The sequence below is a fragment of the Mugil cephalus genome, chromosome 4, assembly GCF_022458985.1.
Source record: "Mugil cephalus isolate CIBA_MC_2020 chromosome 4, CIBA_Mcephalus_1.1, whole genome shotgun sequence".
NCBI classification, from domain to species: Eukaryota; Metazoa; Chordata; class Actinopteri; order Mugiliformes; family Mugilidae; genus Mugil; species Mugil cephalus.
In genome coordinates, this window is record NC_061773.1 from 20,735,415 (window position 1) to 20,751,044 (window position 15,630).

At 45.3% G+C, this 15,630-nt stretch overlaps 1 protein-coding gene across 4 annotated transcripts in view; it reads left to right on the plus strand.

The window, feature by feature from the left end:
* Positions 1-15,630, plus strand: part of sulf2a (sulfatase 2a) — a 35,737-nt gene that overhangs the window by 13,454 nt on the left and 6,653 nt on the right. For 3 of the 4 annotated variants that reach the window (XM_047583795.1, XM_047583797.1, XM_047583794.1), the window contains 5 exons: positions 10,980-11,243; positions 12,010-12,249; positions 12,330-12,481; positions 13,694-13,863; positions 15,358-15,508. In XM_047583795.1, the coding sequence (XP_047439751.1) occupies positions 11,045-11,243; positions 12,010-12,249; positions 12,330-12,481; positions 13,694-13,863; positions 15,358-15,508 (912 nt within the window). In that variant the 5' untranslated portion in view covers positions 10,980-11,044. Of the gene's footprint in view, positions 1-3,000; positions 3,077-10,979; positions 11,244-12,009; positions 12,250-12,329; positions 12,482-13,693; positions 13,864-15,357; positions 15,509-15,630 lie in introns of all 4 variants that reach the window. The other variant, XM_047583796.1, reaches the window with a different exon arrangement.

Consider the following 15,630-nt stretch of genomic DNA (forward strand, 5'->3'; position numbering starts at 1 on the left):
TTTAATGTTAACCTTCACAGGGCCATTTTTCCTGCGCTAGCATGCATCCATTAATGTCTGTGTGTATGTGTGCGTGCGTTTTCAGTAATACAGATCAGAGGGAGGTCAGGCCTGCAGGGACAGCTAATAAGTATTACCCACAGTAAAGCGAGAGCCACTACTGCCTGATCAATCTGGGCTCTCATTAAAAGGCTGCCAAGCCCCTCGCAACCCGATACAATATCAATACTGTAGCACCACAGAGAGACCTCCAGAGCTGTTAGGCAAGCCGCTGGCAGCTAAACTGTCATTACCGCGTGGGCTACGTGCCAGAGACCCCCTTCACGGGCCACTTAGGCTCCCCCCTTGGAACCAGACTCAGGTCAGGACAGACAGATGGGCTGTCTGGGCAGCTGTCCCAGGGACGAGGTAGAGACTGATGGATGCGGAAACCTGTAGAGGAAGATCCTATGCTTCCCCTCGCAGTATGGATGGATCGTATGTGTCGTGTGTGTTGACGGTCTGCGCGTTCACCTGGGGCTTGTTTGTTTGCCGTGTGTGTTTTCTCTTATTACCGATGCAGACGACTACAAGGACGACCACACACAGGAAAACACACAGAAGACAAAGAGAACGGATGAAAACATATTCAATAAACTCTGTAGGTGTCAGAGATTTAAGAAAAGATATGGGTTTTGGCATGTAGCCCGAGATTCCTGCTGGGAAAACCACGAGCACTGAATGGCGCTCTGTGTTGATTTCTGAGCAGAGCAAATGGACGAGAGGGGGGGTGTAAGTGGGCACGCATAGAAAGCTTCTGTAGTTCAGATCATTGTGTGGGGGTCTCCCCTCTGTGCTCCAGCCTTAACCTCCTGTGTGGTTCTGATCGGGGAGGGAGGAATCACTGTGTGCGTCTCTAAACCCCCAGTAATCCGCTGACAAAAGGGCCAGGAGAAAGCCAGCTAGCGAAGATGGCGGGGGGGTTAGAACAGAGAATGGGAGGAGAGAAGAACTAAAGAAGAAGCCGTTGGCTCTTCAAGTCCCAAGGGTGTGCTTAACACCAGATAAGACGGCCCTCGCTGCGCCCACCGAGCCCTGCCACCACCTCGGTAAAACACCCCTCTCCCGTGTAGGGGCCTCTTTGAGTTGTCAAGAGCCAATGTTTATCAGATGAGTAAAAGAATCCCAAATATACAGCAGTGATTACTCCTGCAGCCGCTCAGCTGTAACTTCCAGCCAGTGTATTGATTTATCCGGGCTGCTTGTAATTTATTCATTGGCCGCGCGGTAGTTGTTTACTGAAAGTTGAAACCAATATTGCCTGTAATCATCATTAAGTCGGGGGCCATTAGGAGCGGTCCCCACTGCAGGTGCTAATTTGATGATGGGAGATAAATGACATGTAATTAAAACACAACAGATGACAGCGTAAAACCTGCGAGTCCTGTGGAACATGATCTAATTTTACCAACATGTGCAGTTTCTAAAATAACAGGCAATTGTTTTTAGACACATCACTAAAATATCACGAGCGGTGTTGTTTATCCCACTTTATAAGCTCGTGTTAGTGCGGTGGACTAGTTAGCAGATTATGTTTTGAGTGATTTCTCTTTCGGAGCTGCAGTTACACAATCTGGTACAGAAGTCAGCTGGTCGCTCTGTGAAGGTAGTTAGGTCAGTGGAACAACGGGCCCCGGCTGATTCGTCTGTAATCCATTTAGCTGAGATGTGACACACTGTAGGGGGGCTTTGCCTCTGGTCAATAAGTGCCAATAAGAAACAGCCATCACTCAGCAGGCCGCTCGGTCCACCAGCTTGCTCACTTGTTTCAGCTGTCAACCCCCGTGTCAAAGGGGCCGGCGATTGTGGCACTCCTCGCGACGCGCCACAAATGGCTTTCCCATACAAACCTCAATAAGACAGGAAAGGCGAGGACGCCGGCGGACTGCAAAGCAGCCGCGTTTTCCCTCAGACATCTGAATAAACCCATCTGAAGTGAAAACAGCTACGTATTTACAAAACACCATTGACAGTTGCTCATTCTTTCCATCTTAAACCCCCGGGAGGTGGGGCCGTTGAACCCGAGTCGGGGACAATCGGGGCTCTGTTTGTGTTTTTTCTCTTACACCTCCGTCTTCTCTTTGGGCTCTCATGGAGCGTACTGCAGGGGTGCAGGGGAGGAGGGGTGAATGCCCTGACCCTTCCGTGGACCCTGACTGAAGCCCCCTAAAAAACCTGCAGACCACCGCGCTAGCCTCCGCATGCCACGCGGTTGCTGCTGGAAACGGAAAGCGGGAGCAAATGTGAATTAAAGTGAAAACCAGGGAGATAAAGACTGAATTCAGTCACCAAAATATCCTCACTGCAGCAGCGTCTGACGTGGTTATTTATGGTGTGGCTCCTGTCCAAGCTCATTATGGGGGGGGGGGTAATATACTATATTCACTGAGAGATTTTGTAAAAATCCAGAGGGGAGAAAATGGCAAATCATCGTTGTGTGATGTCCCTCTTGTACGTCCCAGGCCGAACAACACGACAATGTGACGCCGTTCATTTCCTCCAGATTCAGAGATAATTAGCCAAACCGTTGTTCTGTGACTCTTTTATGTCCCCTTGCTGGAAAGAGAAGTTTGAAGTCTGATACGCGGAGTGTGGGTGTGTTTTGCCTGCGTGTGCATGTGTGTGTACATTTATAGTCAACAGAGCAGACCCAGGGAGTCTGTCAGCGCTCTTTGTTCTCCAGTGAGAACACATCATGACTGGGCCTTTTGTCTGAACTGACACCATCATACAGTCTCTTTATTTTTTTTATTTTTTTACCTCTTTCTCCTTCTCTCCCTCTCTCTCTCTCTTTCTCTCTCTCTCTCCTCTCTCTACGTCTCTCTCTTTTCCACCAAACTATTCACCCAGCATCCCATCACTTTCTCCCTCGTGTACTGAAACCATTTAAAAGATAATGGACCCTGTGGATTATGGAGCTGCTGAGATGGAGATGATTTTTTTCTCTCTCCCCTGTTTCAGGGTGTGGACCGAGCTTCAAGTCTGAGAGGAAGTCTTCCCACGGTGTGACTGCTGAAGACAGTTCTGCAGTGTGCATGTGTGTGTATTTGTTTTTGCGTTCGCTTATTGCCCTACTTCCATGTAAGTCACTACTTCTTCGTGACTATTATTATCAGTTCAATATTACATCGGTTAGACTTAGGCTTAGACTTAGACAGACTTTAATGATCCATGAGGTAAATTACTTTGTCACTGTCGCTTTGTTGCACATAAAAGTAAACACTCATAAAAAAACACAAGAAAGATACGATAAATAAAATGAGATAATCAAAAGATTTTACAGAATTAGCTTTATGAACAAATGTACAAAAGTAGTTGGCAAAACAGTGTCCCAAGGTGACGTAGTTGTTTGCCCAGTCGCATAGCAACTTTTTTAGTGCTCTACATCAGTGGTTCTCAACAGGACCCACCATCGGGGGTTTGAACCCTGACCTCGTCACGTGCAACTGCAGCCAGTGTTCTTAGCTAAACTTGTTGTTAGCCAGTCCTTTCTTTCAAACTAAGAAACACAAAACTTACGATTTTGAGTTATTTGAACATCGTTTGGCACTCGTGATCCCACTCTCTTACCTTCCAAAGACACTGAAGAAAATGGATTAGAAATCAATCAATCCACCTCGTTCATGCTAATGCCGCCATAGCTGAACCTCTTCTGCGTCCTCCCACTCTGGCACCAGCAGCACTTTTGACCAGCGGCCTAAGGGCTTACTGGATTTAGCCCAAGTAATCAGTCAATCACTTACAAGAATTAAATGAATGGAAGAGGACTGAGGAGGTGCTGGGGCCTTAAAAAATCATCCCATTTTGAGATATTCTATGTTTCTCTTTTGACTTTTTGGTGCAGTTGCTACCTGCATTTATACCAGCCAACCGTGATTATCACTACTAGAATTCTCTATTAACATAAATTCAGAAACACAACAGTTTCAACCCTTCTGTGATGACTTTCCATGACGTTTTGTAACCTGGCTGCACACAGTATTTCCCATTCAGCCTCAAGAGCATGGGACTGGCCAGTAATGATTCCTCACAGTACCTTGAACCAACCTCATCTTGAAGATATTGTATTGGTCTAAAGTCTCGGTTTAATAGAAACTTGATGAAAAATAATTACAGTTCTCTGTAGTTTTTTCTGCAAAAAAAATCTTTAATTGCTGGAGAAAAAAAAAAATGTGTAAACATATGGTGCACATTTTAGGAGGGGGAGGTTTCCAGCCAGAAGACATCACTGCTTCACCCCTTCTCTCAGAGCCTTGCTGCAGGATTAATGAGGTGCTAAGCGCTAAAATTACACACATTTAGATTTCTGTGTCTGGGCGGCACATCCCTCATGGTATTAAAGGTTAGGGAAGAGTATTATGTGCAAACAAAAATAGGAAACTGAAACACAGAGGCAAACACTCCAACATTAACTGCAGAAAGAAATATGAGTCACAGCTGAAATCTCATTTTCTCACTTGTAGCGTCCAGCCGCTGCTTTTTTAGTGTCTGCGTATTCAAACTGGAAAATTGCCGTGCGCAGGTTGTGACTGTCATCCTAAAACGTCTGCAGAGTGTCGAGCTTATCGGAAACCTGAGGGAAATCTAAATTAAATCTTCCCGGTGAATGGGATCAGCCTCCGCATTATCTCTTGTCATTCTCCACTATTAAAGTTAGTTATTCCAAAGTAAAGGCACATTTGTCAAAAGAATGCATAGGCACCATTTCAAACCAAGGAGCAGTTGGAGAGTTACTGAATAGGATTTCGGGGTTATCGGCCGGGCTTTGAGAGCTTGAACAAGCCAGACTGACCTATTAAAGGAGTCATTGTTTTTAGATGTGGTCACGCTAGTATTAATAATTGATTGAAGTTGATCTGGGACACAGCAGCATACTACAGCAATGTCATGGGAAAAAACGTCCTTCAAAAGAAAAGAAATGGCAGCGTTGAGGTAGGCGGTAGGCACACAAAATCCTGTAAAACCAGAAAACATATTTTTCTTTCTTATAGAATTTATTATGAGACTCTTATCAACAGTTTCCTTTTTTCCCCTAGGGGGGCGTTCACACTTGGCTATATGGATACCAGCTGAAAATAACTTTGTTCACACCTATAATTTTAAAAGCTTCTTCCAATTCGTCTCCACATTTTCGCCCTCTGTATGCAAATAAACATCATTTGGGGCGCAGTAGAATATAATAACAGCTGATGCTGCCTCCACTCTACCAGAACCGCAAGCATCGCTGTTTGTTTTGCGACGACTTTGGGAAATGACACAAATGCAAGCGATGAAGTCTGTTTCACTCGCTGGAAACCTGCGCATCTGTCGAGGTGTTATTGATTTATTTATTTGACCTTAGAGATCCACAGAAAGTTCAGATTATAACGGAACCCCGCAGCTTCCATACGCTCTGTAATGTCACCACTCGGCTGTTTGCAGTGAAAGATAAATCTCAGATAATAAAAGACACTGAGCATAGAGAAGATGGTAACTTCACTCTGATAATTAACCACATGCAGATACAGCTTTTAATGATAGAATTTTATACACAGTTGTCATTACATGATGTCACGCAGCCTTGTAGAATAGTGGCTGTGTATTTTCCTGAACAAAAGAGCACATCGAACGCATCGAAACAGTCACCAAAACACAGAGAAGACAATAATATATAGATATATTCAGTTAGCAGGGGTGTCACTAGGTTTTAAGGACAGGGAGGCTTAGGCCCCAGGATATGAACAGGATGTAAGCGAACATAGCGCGTGAGCACAAAATTACACAACGGCTAACAAAGACTGAAAATGTATTTATTCATACGTCATGTGAATGAACTTAGCTCCTATTTCATGGTGTGCACTCATGCATAAGTGAGAAACATAGCTTATGCTTCAGAAGGAAGTCACCCCAAAGATGGAAAAAAAGAACAAACACTTAACTCTGTAAACAACCTGGACCATGCATTTCAGACTTACTAGCGAGCTAAGTAGCTTTTAGAGCTGGAATGTATCTTCTAACACTTTTGTCAAACAGGGTTCATTTGGTTCATTAATTACATGGTATTTTCTGCTGTTAGCTGGGGGCTGGAGCTAACTAATTATTCCTGCCAGCAGTGATGGAGACTACTTTCTTAAAAACTACATATCCCTCAGACATGTAGCTGAACTGTAGCTACAATGCATCTCATTGCAAGTTTCACATTGGGTAGAAACTAAGAGCAGAAATGGAGGAGAGTGAACGTTGGACTTGTGCTCCTCATGTGGTTTGAAGCATAATTCCAAATTAATGTAAGTTGGGCTTTGAAAGTAATTGGATATACAGTATAAATAACCCCATGTTTTCCATATCAACTCAAAAGGTGAGTCAGTACAACCCCAATTTACATAAAAGTCTAGCTATTGCAGGTTTCACCATCCCTGGGTCAGATGTCTAAAAAAAAAAATGCTATGCAATTCCTAATACATGGTTCAAAAACATATTTTGTCATTATCTACGAGACTGGCAGGCCTAGGCGAAAGTAATAAATTTTCTGGCATGTTTTTCCAAAATCTGCTGGTGTAGCAGAGATTTTCAAGCGGAGAATGATAGATGAGCGATGCAAACAAACCATGGCTTCTTATTATCATGAAAAAGGCATTCCATACTGTATTGAGGCCTGCTAACTTCTCCTTCCATTAACACATACACACACACACAAACGTGCATGAACACACACTCCCTCTCTCTCACACACACCTCTCTGAGACAAAGTTACTCTCACATAGATGCATGCCGTTGCAGAATTAGCATCTGAATACCAACTTTTGTTGGTAAATTCAAGGGTCCTTGGAGATTTTGCACTTTCTGTGCAGAGCGAGGCAGGCCAATGGGAACAAAGTCACACATTAGCAAAGCCCTGCCAGCCTCAATTATGACCGGAGGGATTGGCTTGATAATGTTACGGCAGGCCTCATTCAGCGCTAGATGTGTCTATTTAAACTTTCCTGGCCACTTCCTTTATGTTGTTCAGCGGTAGAGTACAGTGGACGGGAAATTCCTGTGTCAAGAGCGATGCAGAGGAAATGTAGAGGTTCCCCGCTTCCACGTTCTGTTTCATTCTGCTCTATTTTATATAGAAGCTCCGGCCTGTGAATCTAGTTTTCACGTTTTGCTAAAATCCATCTGCTTTGGAAGTGCTTGGTCTTTGTTCTCTCCTCTCCAGACTGTATGCCCAGAGGTTTTTTTTTTTTTTTTTTCCTTTTCTCACATTCTGTGCATCTCTCTCTCTCTCTCTTTTTTTCTCCATCTCACAGCATTCGCAACAGAGGAACCGCGGGTCTGGCTTTAAGCTTGTAGGCTTTCGCCTCCATATTTCATATGCATTATGAGGCACAGCTGATTAAATTGCAAGTGTACACCATGACTCGTCCTCCTTCAATATGTAATAAAAGTCAGATTTTTTTTTTCCCTCGGTTTTCTCGTAGCCCTTCGTGTTTTGCGCCTTCTCAGGGGGCTGCAGATTGGATGAATCAGACTTTATGCCTGTTTCAAAGCCCAAGGTGTTTTATTTATAGGAGAAAAAGTGCATTAACGCCTCTGCGAAGCCTTTGGAAGATTTATCTAGTACTCCCTCGGCTTGCTCGCTGCCTCACTTGAACCGTGCTGCTTAAAGCCCAGATGTGTGTTGCTGGCCGGTGTAAGTTATCTGTCTGTCGATCCGGTGTGTGTTTTCATCCCTCCACTTTTTGCCACTGTGTTACCATCATGCCCATGCTGTGACATGGCCAGCTCCGTTGTCACTACATTTATAATTCAGTCCTATCAATAAAAGATGGGAGGCATTAAGATTTTATCTGGTGATGCAGTGCTGCCGTCTCTCGGAGCCTCTTTACAAGCGAATGACTGAAGAGCAAAACTTTCCTTCTCTGTTCTGACTTCCAGGCATCACTTGGCATTAGTATAACCTTAGATGATCCTTGTTCCTTATACATGCTTTTAGAAGCTCATTCTCTATGATCTCATATTCTGCTAGCTTACTCCCACAGCCTTCCTCTCAAAGCCCCCAGTCTTTAATGAGTTTTGCTGAGAGTTATATTTACCCATGTTGTCTTGTGCCTCTGTCTAAATGGCAAAATTTCCCCTTTCATTCTGTGTTATTGGGCTGAATCAGCACTGTCGTTTCGCAGTTCACTTAGTGCAAAGAGCTGATGTGGGCAGAGCCCTGTCAGGAAAACAAGAGCTAAATCATCCCAGTTTACAGAGAGAACACGGCCCGCCTTGCATTATGAATGCGTACAAACCGTCACGTCGGCCGTGTCGTCGGAGAGCGGCCTTGACCGAGTGCTCCTGTTTCCTAAATGTTGTCCGTCTCTTTTCCTTTCCACGCACGTCTCCCCGTGTGCGACGGCTTCTGTCTGTTTGGACGGCGTCGTTTCATCTGCATTGTTCTTCGTGGAGTCATATAGGATCTGCCACCTGCAGAGATAAACAATACGGGTAGATGAAAGACAGAGGGAGAGAGCAAGCTGGAAAGAAAGAACTGTATGTGTCAGTGTGAGCAGATAAAGGCCTGAAAATCCAATTAGTCCTCAGCATTGGAGGAAGGAGGAGGCCCCACGGGAGTAATGTAAGGAAATATTCAGCACCATAGCACGACAGTAACACAATAACATTTACATACGTGCCTATTGATGCACTAGATAGAAAAATCCGACAGTTTTCTTGTAAATCAGGAGTATATTTAGCCGTCTTCATCAGCTTTTTAGAACAAATAAACAACCATCGAATGCCAGCACTACACCCTCCACGCCACAAACCGCTCTAAAAGATGAGCCAGTGGCGGAGGATGATCTCAATTTGAGCACAGTGAGTCTATTCTTTATATGCCGTAGATGTCCTGGAATCCATTTCGGTGACAGAGTATTCACTGATGAATGCAGACGGAGCTGGTTTAATGTGCGTTCTTTCACCGTGTTTTTTTTTTTTTTTCCCCCTCTCTCTTTGCTTGTTTCTGGTGCCTTGATTTCATCCAGTTGTAGAAATGAAAGAGGGACGCAGGCAGGCAAAGAGAGAACATGAGAAAGGAGCAAGGACAATTTCAAACGGCGCAGCGCCCCGGCTCAGAGCTCATGTGTTCCTCCAGGGAAGAACCACAGGGCAAAGACAGCTGCTGTGTTGTACGTTTTGTTTGTGCGCGTAAGCTGCCGTTCACGTTCTCGTGATGTGCGTTTTGTGCGGAGCCAGACCGTGGCAGGAGCGTGGAGGAAATGAGTGGGTGTTTGTGTGATAGGGAAGACCTTAATGAGCGCAATCTGGACAACGGCATAGACTATATAGAGAGGTGCTGTGTCAGAGAGCAGCTCTGCTACATTCAGCTTACACTTGCTCCATCTGCTGTGACTCTGCATAGAGGTAAAGATTAGCATCATTAAATCCCGTCCATGCACACATTTTAGGTTCACGCTCTTGAGGGCTTCAGTCTAAGTTGTGTGTGTGCGCATCCAGACACAGCCGCCCGTGTGCATCCGTTCATTTGTTCTTCCTTATCCCCATGTCGAGCCGTCTTTCAGTCAGGTTGTCGTTAAGGAGGAGTCCCGGCGGACGGAGCTAGCCGTCGTGTTGTTGTTGTTATCGTATTCATCTTCAAACGAGGACTGCTCTGACCGTGTACTCCTTGTGGACTCACTAACGCACACGGCCCACAAACCCCCACCTTCCATGATGGCGGAGCATCTCGGTGGGCTCGGTGATGCTGCTGCTGCTGCTTGTAAAGTGCGTTTACGATTATGGTCACTGGAGTGCTCCGCTGGCGCGATTGTGTTTTATCGTAAATTAGGCACAACATGCCAGCGTCTATTTTGCCCTCAATTATCAACTCAATTCATTATAAAGTATGTTAATTCATTTACACTGAGTGCGTTATCTCATGTTTAATTGCGGTGAGGTCTCTGTAACACCGTGCTCTGCTGTGTTTACAAGGCAGCTGCGTGTTTTATCGTATAAGTTTTAAATATAATGAACAAAACGGTGTTCGTCTGTGGGTTTGTGTTTTTGTCAGATGCAGCAATCAAAGCTTTATCTGAGCCCTCGTTGTTCCTGGAGTTTCATAGAAATTTGTACACGTTTTTTTTTTTTTCACACTGGAAAGTCAGATAACTACCGCTGCGCGTTTGCAGCGGGGCATGACCAACAGTTTCCATGGTAAACTCAGAGGGGATATATTGTTAATGAGGAAGCGTTATTAGAGAGCTAATAGGATGAAGTGCATGTAGAGATTAATTAAGACAAAGCTCTATTTAACACGGACTTGACATTGTGGTTAACTCGTGCAAGGAAGGCGGAACGAGTCGCTCACTACACATCTAGCTGTTGTTTTCTTTTATTGACCTTGTTCATGTGGCCACATTTATTATTCCGTTTTTTTTATTTTCACAGTTACTTACTTTTACTGTTCTGGCACAGGCTGCACATTGACTTTTCTTCCAGTCGCTCCCTTTAGAGTCCTGCGCTCTCTTCACATCGTCACCCTGCTCATTGACCCTTGTGTTGATTCTCCTCCTCTCATCCTGTCTCTCCTTCACCTCTGCCCCCCCACCAACACACACTCCTCCTCCTCCTCCCAGCCCCACCTCCTCGCATCCCTCATATCCACCCAACCCCTCTCAGGGGGAGGTGAGGCCTGAGCTGGCCCCGGGCCCAGGCCCATTAGCTCCAGCCTGGCAGCCATGTGCTCATCACAGGAGATCATTACAACCGGCCAATGACACCACTCTAATGCATCATTAATGATTGATTAACGAGCTGAGCTCAGCCCAAACGGGGGCATTTGTACGGAAGAGCACCCTGTAATGGCTGGGCAAGGCTTGCATCTGCTATTTTTCAAACCATTGTGTGTGTGTGTGTGTCCATGTGTACGTGCATCTGTTTTTTTTTTTTCCGTATATTTTCTTCTCATCTGTCCCCCTCTGTGTCCCGTTCCTCAGGCTGAACGCGAGAGCCGCAGACCGTGTTGATCGAAGGCCCGAAGAGGCGACCGCAGGGAAGCGCGATGGCGGGGCGCAGGCTCCCCGCTCTTCTCCCTCTTCTCTTTTTCCTCCTCGTCTTGGTGGGAGTCCTTCCTGAGGCCCATTGCTCTGGCTACCTGTCCGGGCACCGCCTCAGGTCTCGCTTGCAGAGGGACCGGCACATCCGCAACATCCGGCCCAACATCATTCTCATTCTCACCGATGATCAGGATATAGAGCTGGGTGAGGGGGCCGCCTCCATTAATCCTCTGCTGTTTGTTTGTTTACAACGCGGCTGTGCATCTGTCACTCTCTGTTTGCTTTGTCTCCGTGTCCCGTGGGTATGGATATTCTGACCATGTGTATCCAACAGAATCAGCAAGGGAAAGTCGGGCCTAATGCTGCCTCTTGGCGCTGTAACAACTGGCCCACTCAAAGTCATGCGCTCCCTTTGCCAACTCCTCTGTCGCTGGCATGAAATGAGGGCGGCCTATGGTTTCCATTGTCTGGTTGCCAAACGCTGGCCATCTCCCTACCCGCTTAAGTCCTTTAGCGGCGTATTGGACTGGAGTGGCTGCATAATGGCCCTGGTGACATCCTTTGTCCTCCTGTGATCGCTAGTGAGAAGACTCTCATTGAAAAGCAGGAATTTATGGTCAAGCATCTGTTTCCCCAAACAATCACCATCAGCTTGAAAAGCTTTTAGTACACAGGAATCCAAATGGGTTACACTTTACCAAAAAGATTTATTCCCTCGTTTAATTTCCTCCCTTCCTTTGTCCCTTTCCATGTCCAGAATGGTTTTACCCCCTCGTGTCCTATATTTATATTTTTCACCATTTGCCCTCTCTGTTTTCCTCAATCTGTCACTCTTTTCCCTCTTCAACTGCTTTATATCCCCCTGACTCCCTTTCATTTCAATCATTTGGCTTTGAATCTCCCGGTACCCTCCTATCCCCCCATATAACCTCCCCCCTTTCTCACCCTGTCCCAACTGTTTTCCTCGCAGGTTCAATGCAGGCTATGAACAAAACTCGGCACATCATGGAAAAGGGCGGCACGCATTTTTCAAACGCGTTCTCCACCACGCCCATGTGCTGCCCGTCGCGCTCCTCCATCCTAACGGGGAAGTATGTGCACAACCACCACACCTACACCAACAACGAGAACTGCTCGTCGCCCTCGTGGCAGGTCCACCACGAGCCGCACACCTTCGCCGTGCACCTCAACAACTCGGGCTACAGGACGGGTGAGTTCCGCATCGCGAGTCTAAGCCCAAGCACAGTATCGTGACGTGATTAACACGCCGCTCGCCGGTTCTTCTCTCAGCCTTTTTTGGAAAATATCTGAACGAGTACAACGGCTCCTATGTGCCCCCTGGCTGGAGGGAATGGGTAGCACTGGTGAAAAACTCGCGCTTCTACAACTACACCCTCTGCAGAAATGGAGCCCGGGAGAAACACAGCGGTGACTATGGGAAGGTATTAATGCACTCGTCTTAAAGTAATTAACAATTTTTTTATGTTGCTGTAACTGATCTCTAGTTTTTAACCTCCCAAGACCTGAGCTTTTGTTTGGTATATATTATTAATTTCTCCATTTCTCTTTATCTGGGATTAGTAGGAGCTAAGAAGTATAAAAACATGAGTATCATGTTTGAACAGGACATTATGTCCTTATATGTGGGGATTTCACTCAATATTATAATAAAGTCACCAATATGTAACAAAATATAAATCTGTTCATTTCCATTGTGCAACGACAGAATTGCAAATAATGAAATCCCAACATCCTCAATTGACAACTTGCTAATTAGCGAAGTTATAGATCCTTTACTGTTGATGAATTTGTTACAGTTACGCGTCTTATTAAACTAGAAAAATAAAAAGAAGTGATAATAATATTGTAAAATTTAATGAGATTTTATACCTTGTCCACTTTTGTTACGTGTTTTTACATCAACTGGTATCTAGCTATGAGGGTAAAAGTTTAACCATAACTACAAAATTGTTTGTAACTTAAGAGAAGCACTCCCTTTATAATAGTTAAACTTGAAATTTAATACATTACCCTTTTTATTTACTCATTTCCTTCCTAAAAGATTTGTGATCCGAATAAAAAAGGAGTGTCTCTCTGGTTTAAGCTACAACATAAGGGGCTAATAAAAAACAGTAAATCAAAATAATTGTCTTCACCTCGTCTCGTATCTCATAGTTTTCGCTCAGGCGTCGACCTCTTCTGAGCATCACCCAGAGGAGCTGCATGTGAGAAACGTCTGATTCAGTCAAGCTGGACATTAAACAGACTTCACTCTGCCAGCTCCCTAGCACGACGCTTGTGTAATGCCAGACTGCCTGTGTGAATAAACCGGGTCATTGTCTGGAGTATTCACAGCAAGCGGCGGCCCGCTCTGCGCAGGCGCCACATCTCAGCAAAACCGTCAGTATATTTTCATTAGTGGGAAAGTGACTGTCTCCCGTCTCGCCTGCTCCACGTTTAAAGGGCAACTCTGGACGTGATGCTCCAGAAATGCTCCACAGTTCATGTTTCGTGTGTAAACAACTCTGACTCTGACTGAGTCGAGCATCGGAGGCTTAGACTCCGGCTCTTTTAATCTCGCTCCCCCAGGTCATGATGTATCTTAAGCATCTGAACCGTGATTGCTTAACGGACAGCGTTTAATTGCTCCACAGGATTACCTGACGGACATCATCACCAACGACAGCGTCAATTATTTCCGCATGTCCAAGAGGATGTACCCTCACCGCCCTGTGATGATGGTCCTGAGTCACGTTGCTCCGCATGGTCCGGAGGACTCGGCCCCCCAGTACAGCTCTGCCTTCTCCAACGCATCACAGCACATGTAAGGAAATGAGCAGGTTTCAAGTAGTCAAACCTATGAACACACATGGGATATTTTATTATAATTTGTGCACAAATAATTACAAACTATTAAGTAGGACTGTTGTTGCTAATTTAATATAAACATGTTTGCTTTCTGTGTGACGAATATTACATTTTTTCATATCCATGTCCTTGCCTGTGAGTCATCCAGGCATCCAGGCTCCCTTTCATTTGACCCCGAATGGCACGAATTCCATAATTTGCGCTCGATCTCATCGTCTTCCGTCTGCAGCGCGCTGTTGGCAAGGCCTCTCCTCGCACAGCCAGTCTTCCACTCTGGTTTACTTGGCATGTGTTGTTCACATTAGTGTTACCACGATAATGAGCCCTGCTAATTTGTACCAATTTGTCAGCCGTGATGAAACAGAGGCATGAATGATGTATGTTTATTGTGTAGCTGATGGTTGAGGTGCGTGCACGCGCGCACATTCATACACGTGCGCGCACACTTAACGCTTCGGCCTTTGTTTTCATGGCCCTCCGTGCTCTCGACTGGCCGACTGCTGCTGCTAGCTAATAGCAGACCTGCTATTGGCCTCTAGAGATGTATCTAAGGCCAGTAATGAGACTGCAGTTTCTGCCCCCTCTCTCCAGCCCTCCCCCCACACCCTCCCCCCGCTCCATGTCTAATCCCTCCAGCATCATTAACCTGTGCCACACAGGCTTCATACACAGAATATTCTAAAAATTCACTGTCTTTGTGCAAACTTTTAATTGCTCTTTCTCCATAAATTTGCTCTCCCGCGGGTGATGTTTTCTGTGCGCCGTCCCTGGTTAGCCCCCACTCCACCCTCCCTCCCCCCAACTCCCTCCAACCCTTCATCCTTATCAACCGCAAAAAAGAGAGAGGAATGCATTAAAAGTCCAACACTCCTCTGGTGATAAACCTTATTTTCAAGACTAGCTTCACAATACATTACAGCCGCCGCTGCAGACTAAGCTGTGAGACATTAGCATTTTGTGAAAGTCAAATCGATTCACTTTACGTTAAAGATATCCTCCATATTCTCATTAGCCATTTACCAGATTTTACTCTCAAATAATTAAAGTTCCATATGGCTCGGAGTTAAATATTGATCAGGCTTCTGCCCACTGTGGGCAGGCCTATCGATTGCAACGCTTTGCATTTTATATGGTTTATGTAACCTCCAGTTCAGCATTGCATAAACAGTTTACTCACAACATTGGAAAGAAGGGGAGAGGAGACATTAGCCGACACAAGAAAAGTGTGCTGCTGTGAATGCACAATGTGACTGTGCACATTTTGGTGCATTTGGTGTATACGAGTTAAATCTGTGGTTTTAGGTAAAGATAAGATAACCATTTATCATGAATTATATTATAATATGAACAAAGGACACACCATACACAATCAATAAATAATATAACAGATGTCAATAATGATGGATGTAAACAGAGTAATTGTACTTTAAGGTGTAAATGTCTATTTCAGAACCCCCAGCTACAACTACGCTCCTAACCCAGACAAGCACTGGATCCTGCGCTACACTGGACCCATGAAGCCAGTCCACATGCAATTCACTAACATGCTTCAGCGCAGGAGGATGCAGACTCTGTTGTCTGTGGATGACAGTGTGGAGAAGGTGGGCAGACAAGCAGACAGACAGACATATGCTTAAACATAGAAACACAGACACACGCGGGTTTCATCTGACAGCCTCGAGTCCTGGGAGATGTGCGCTTGTTCTGGCTGGGACTGTGTAAT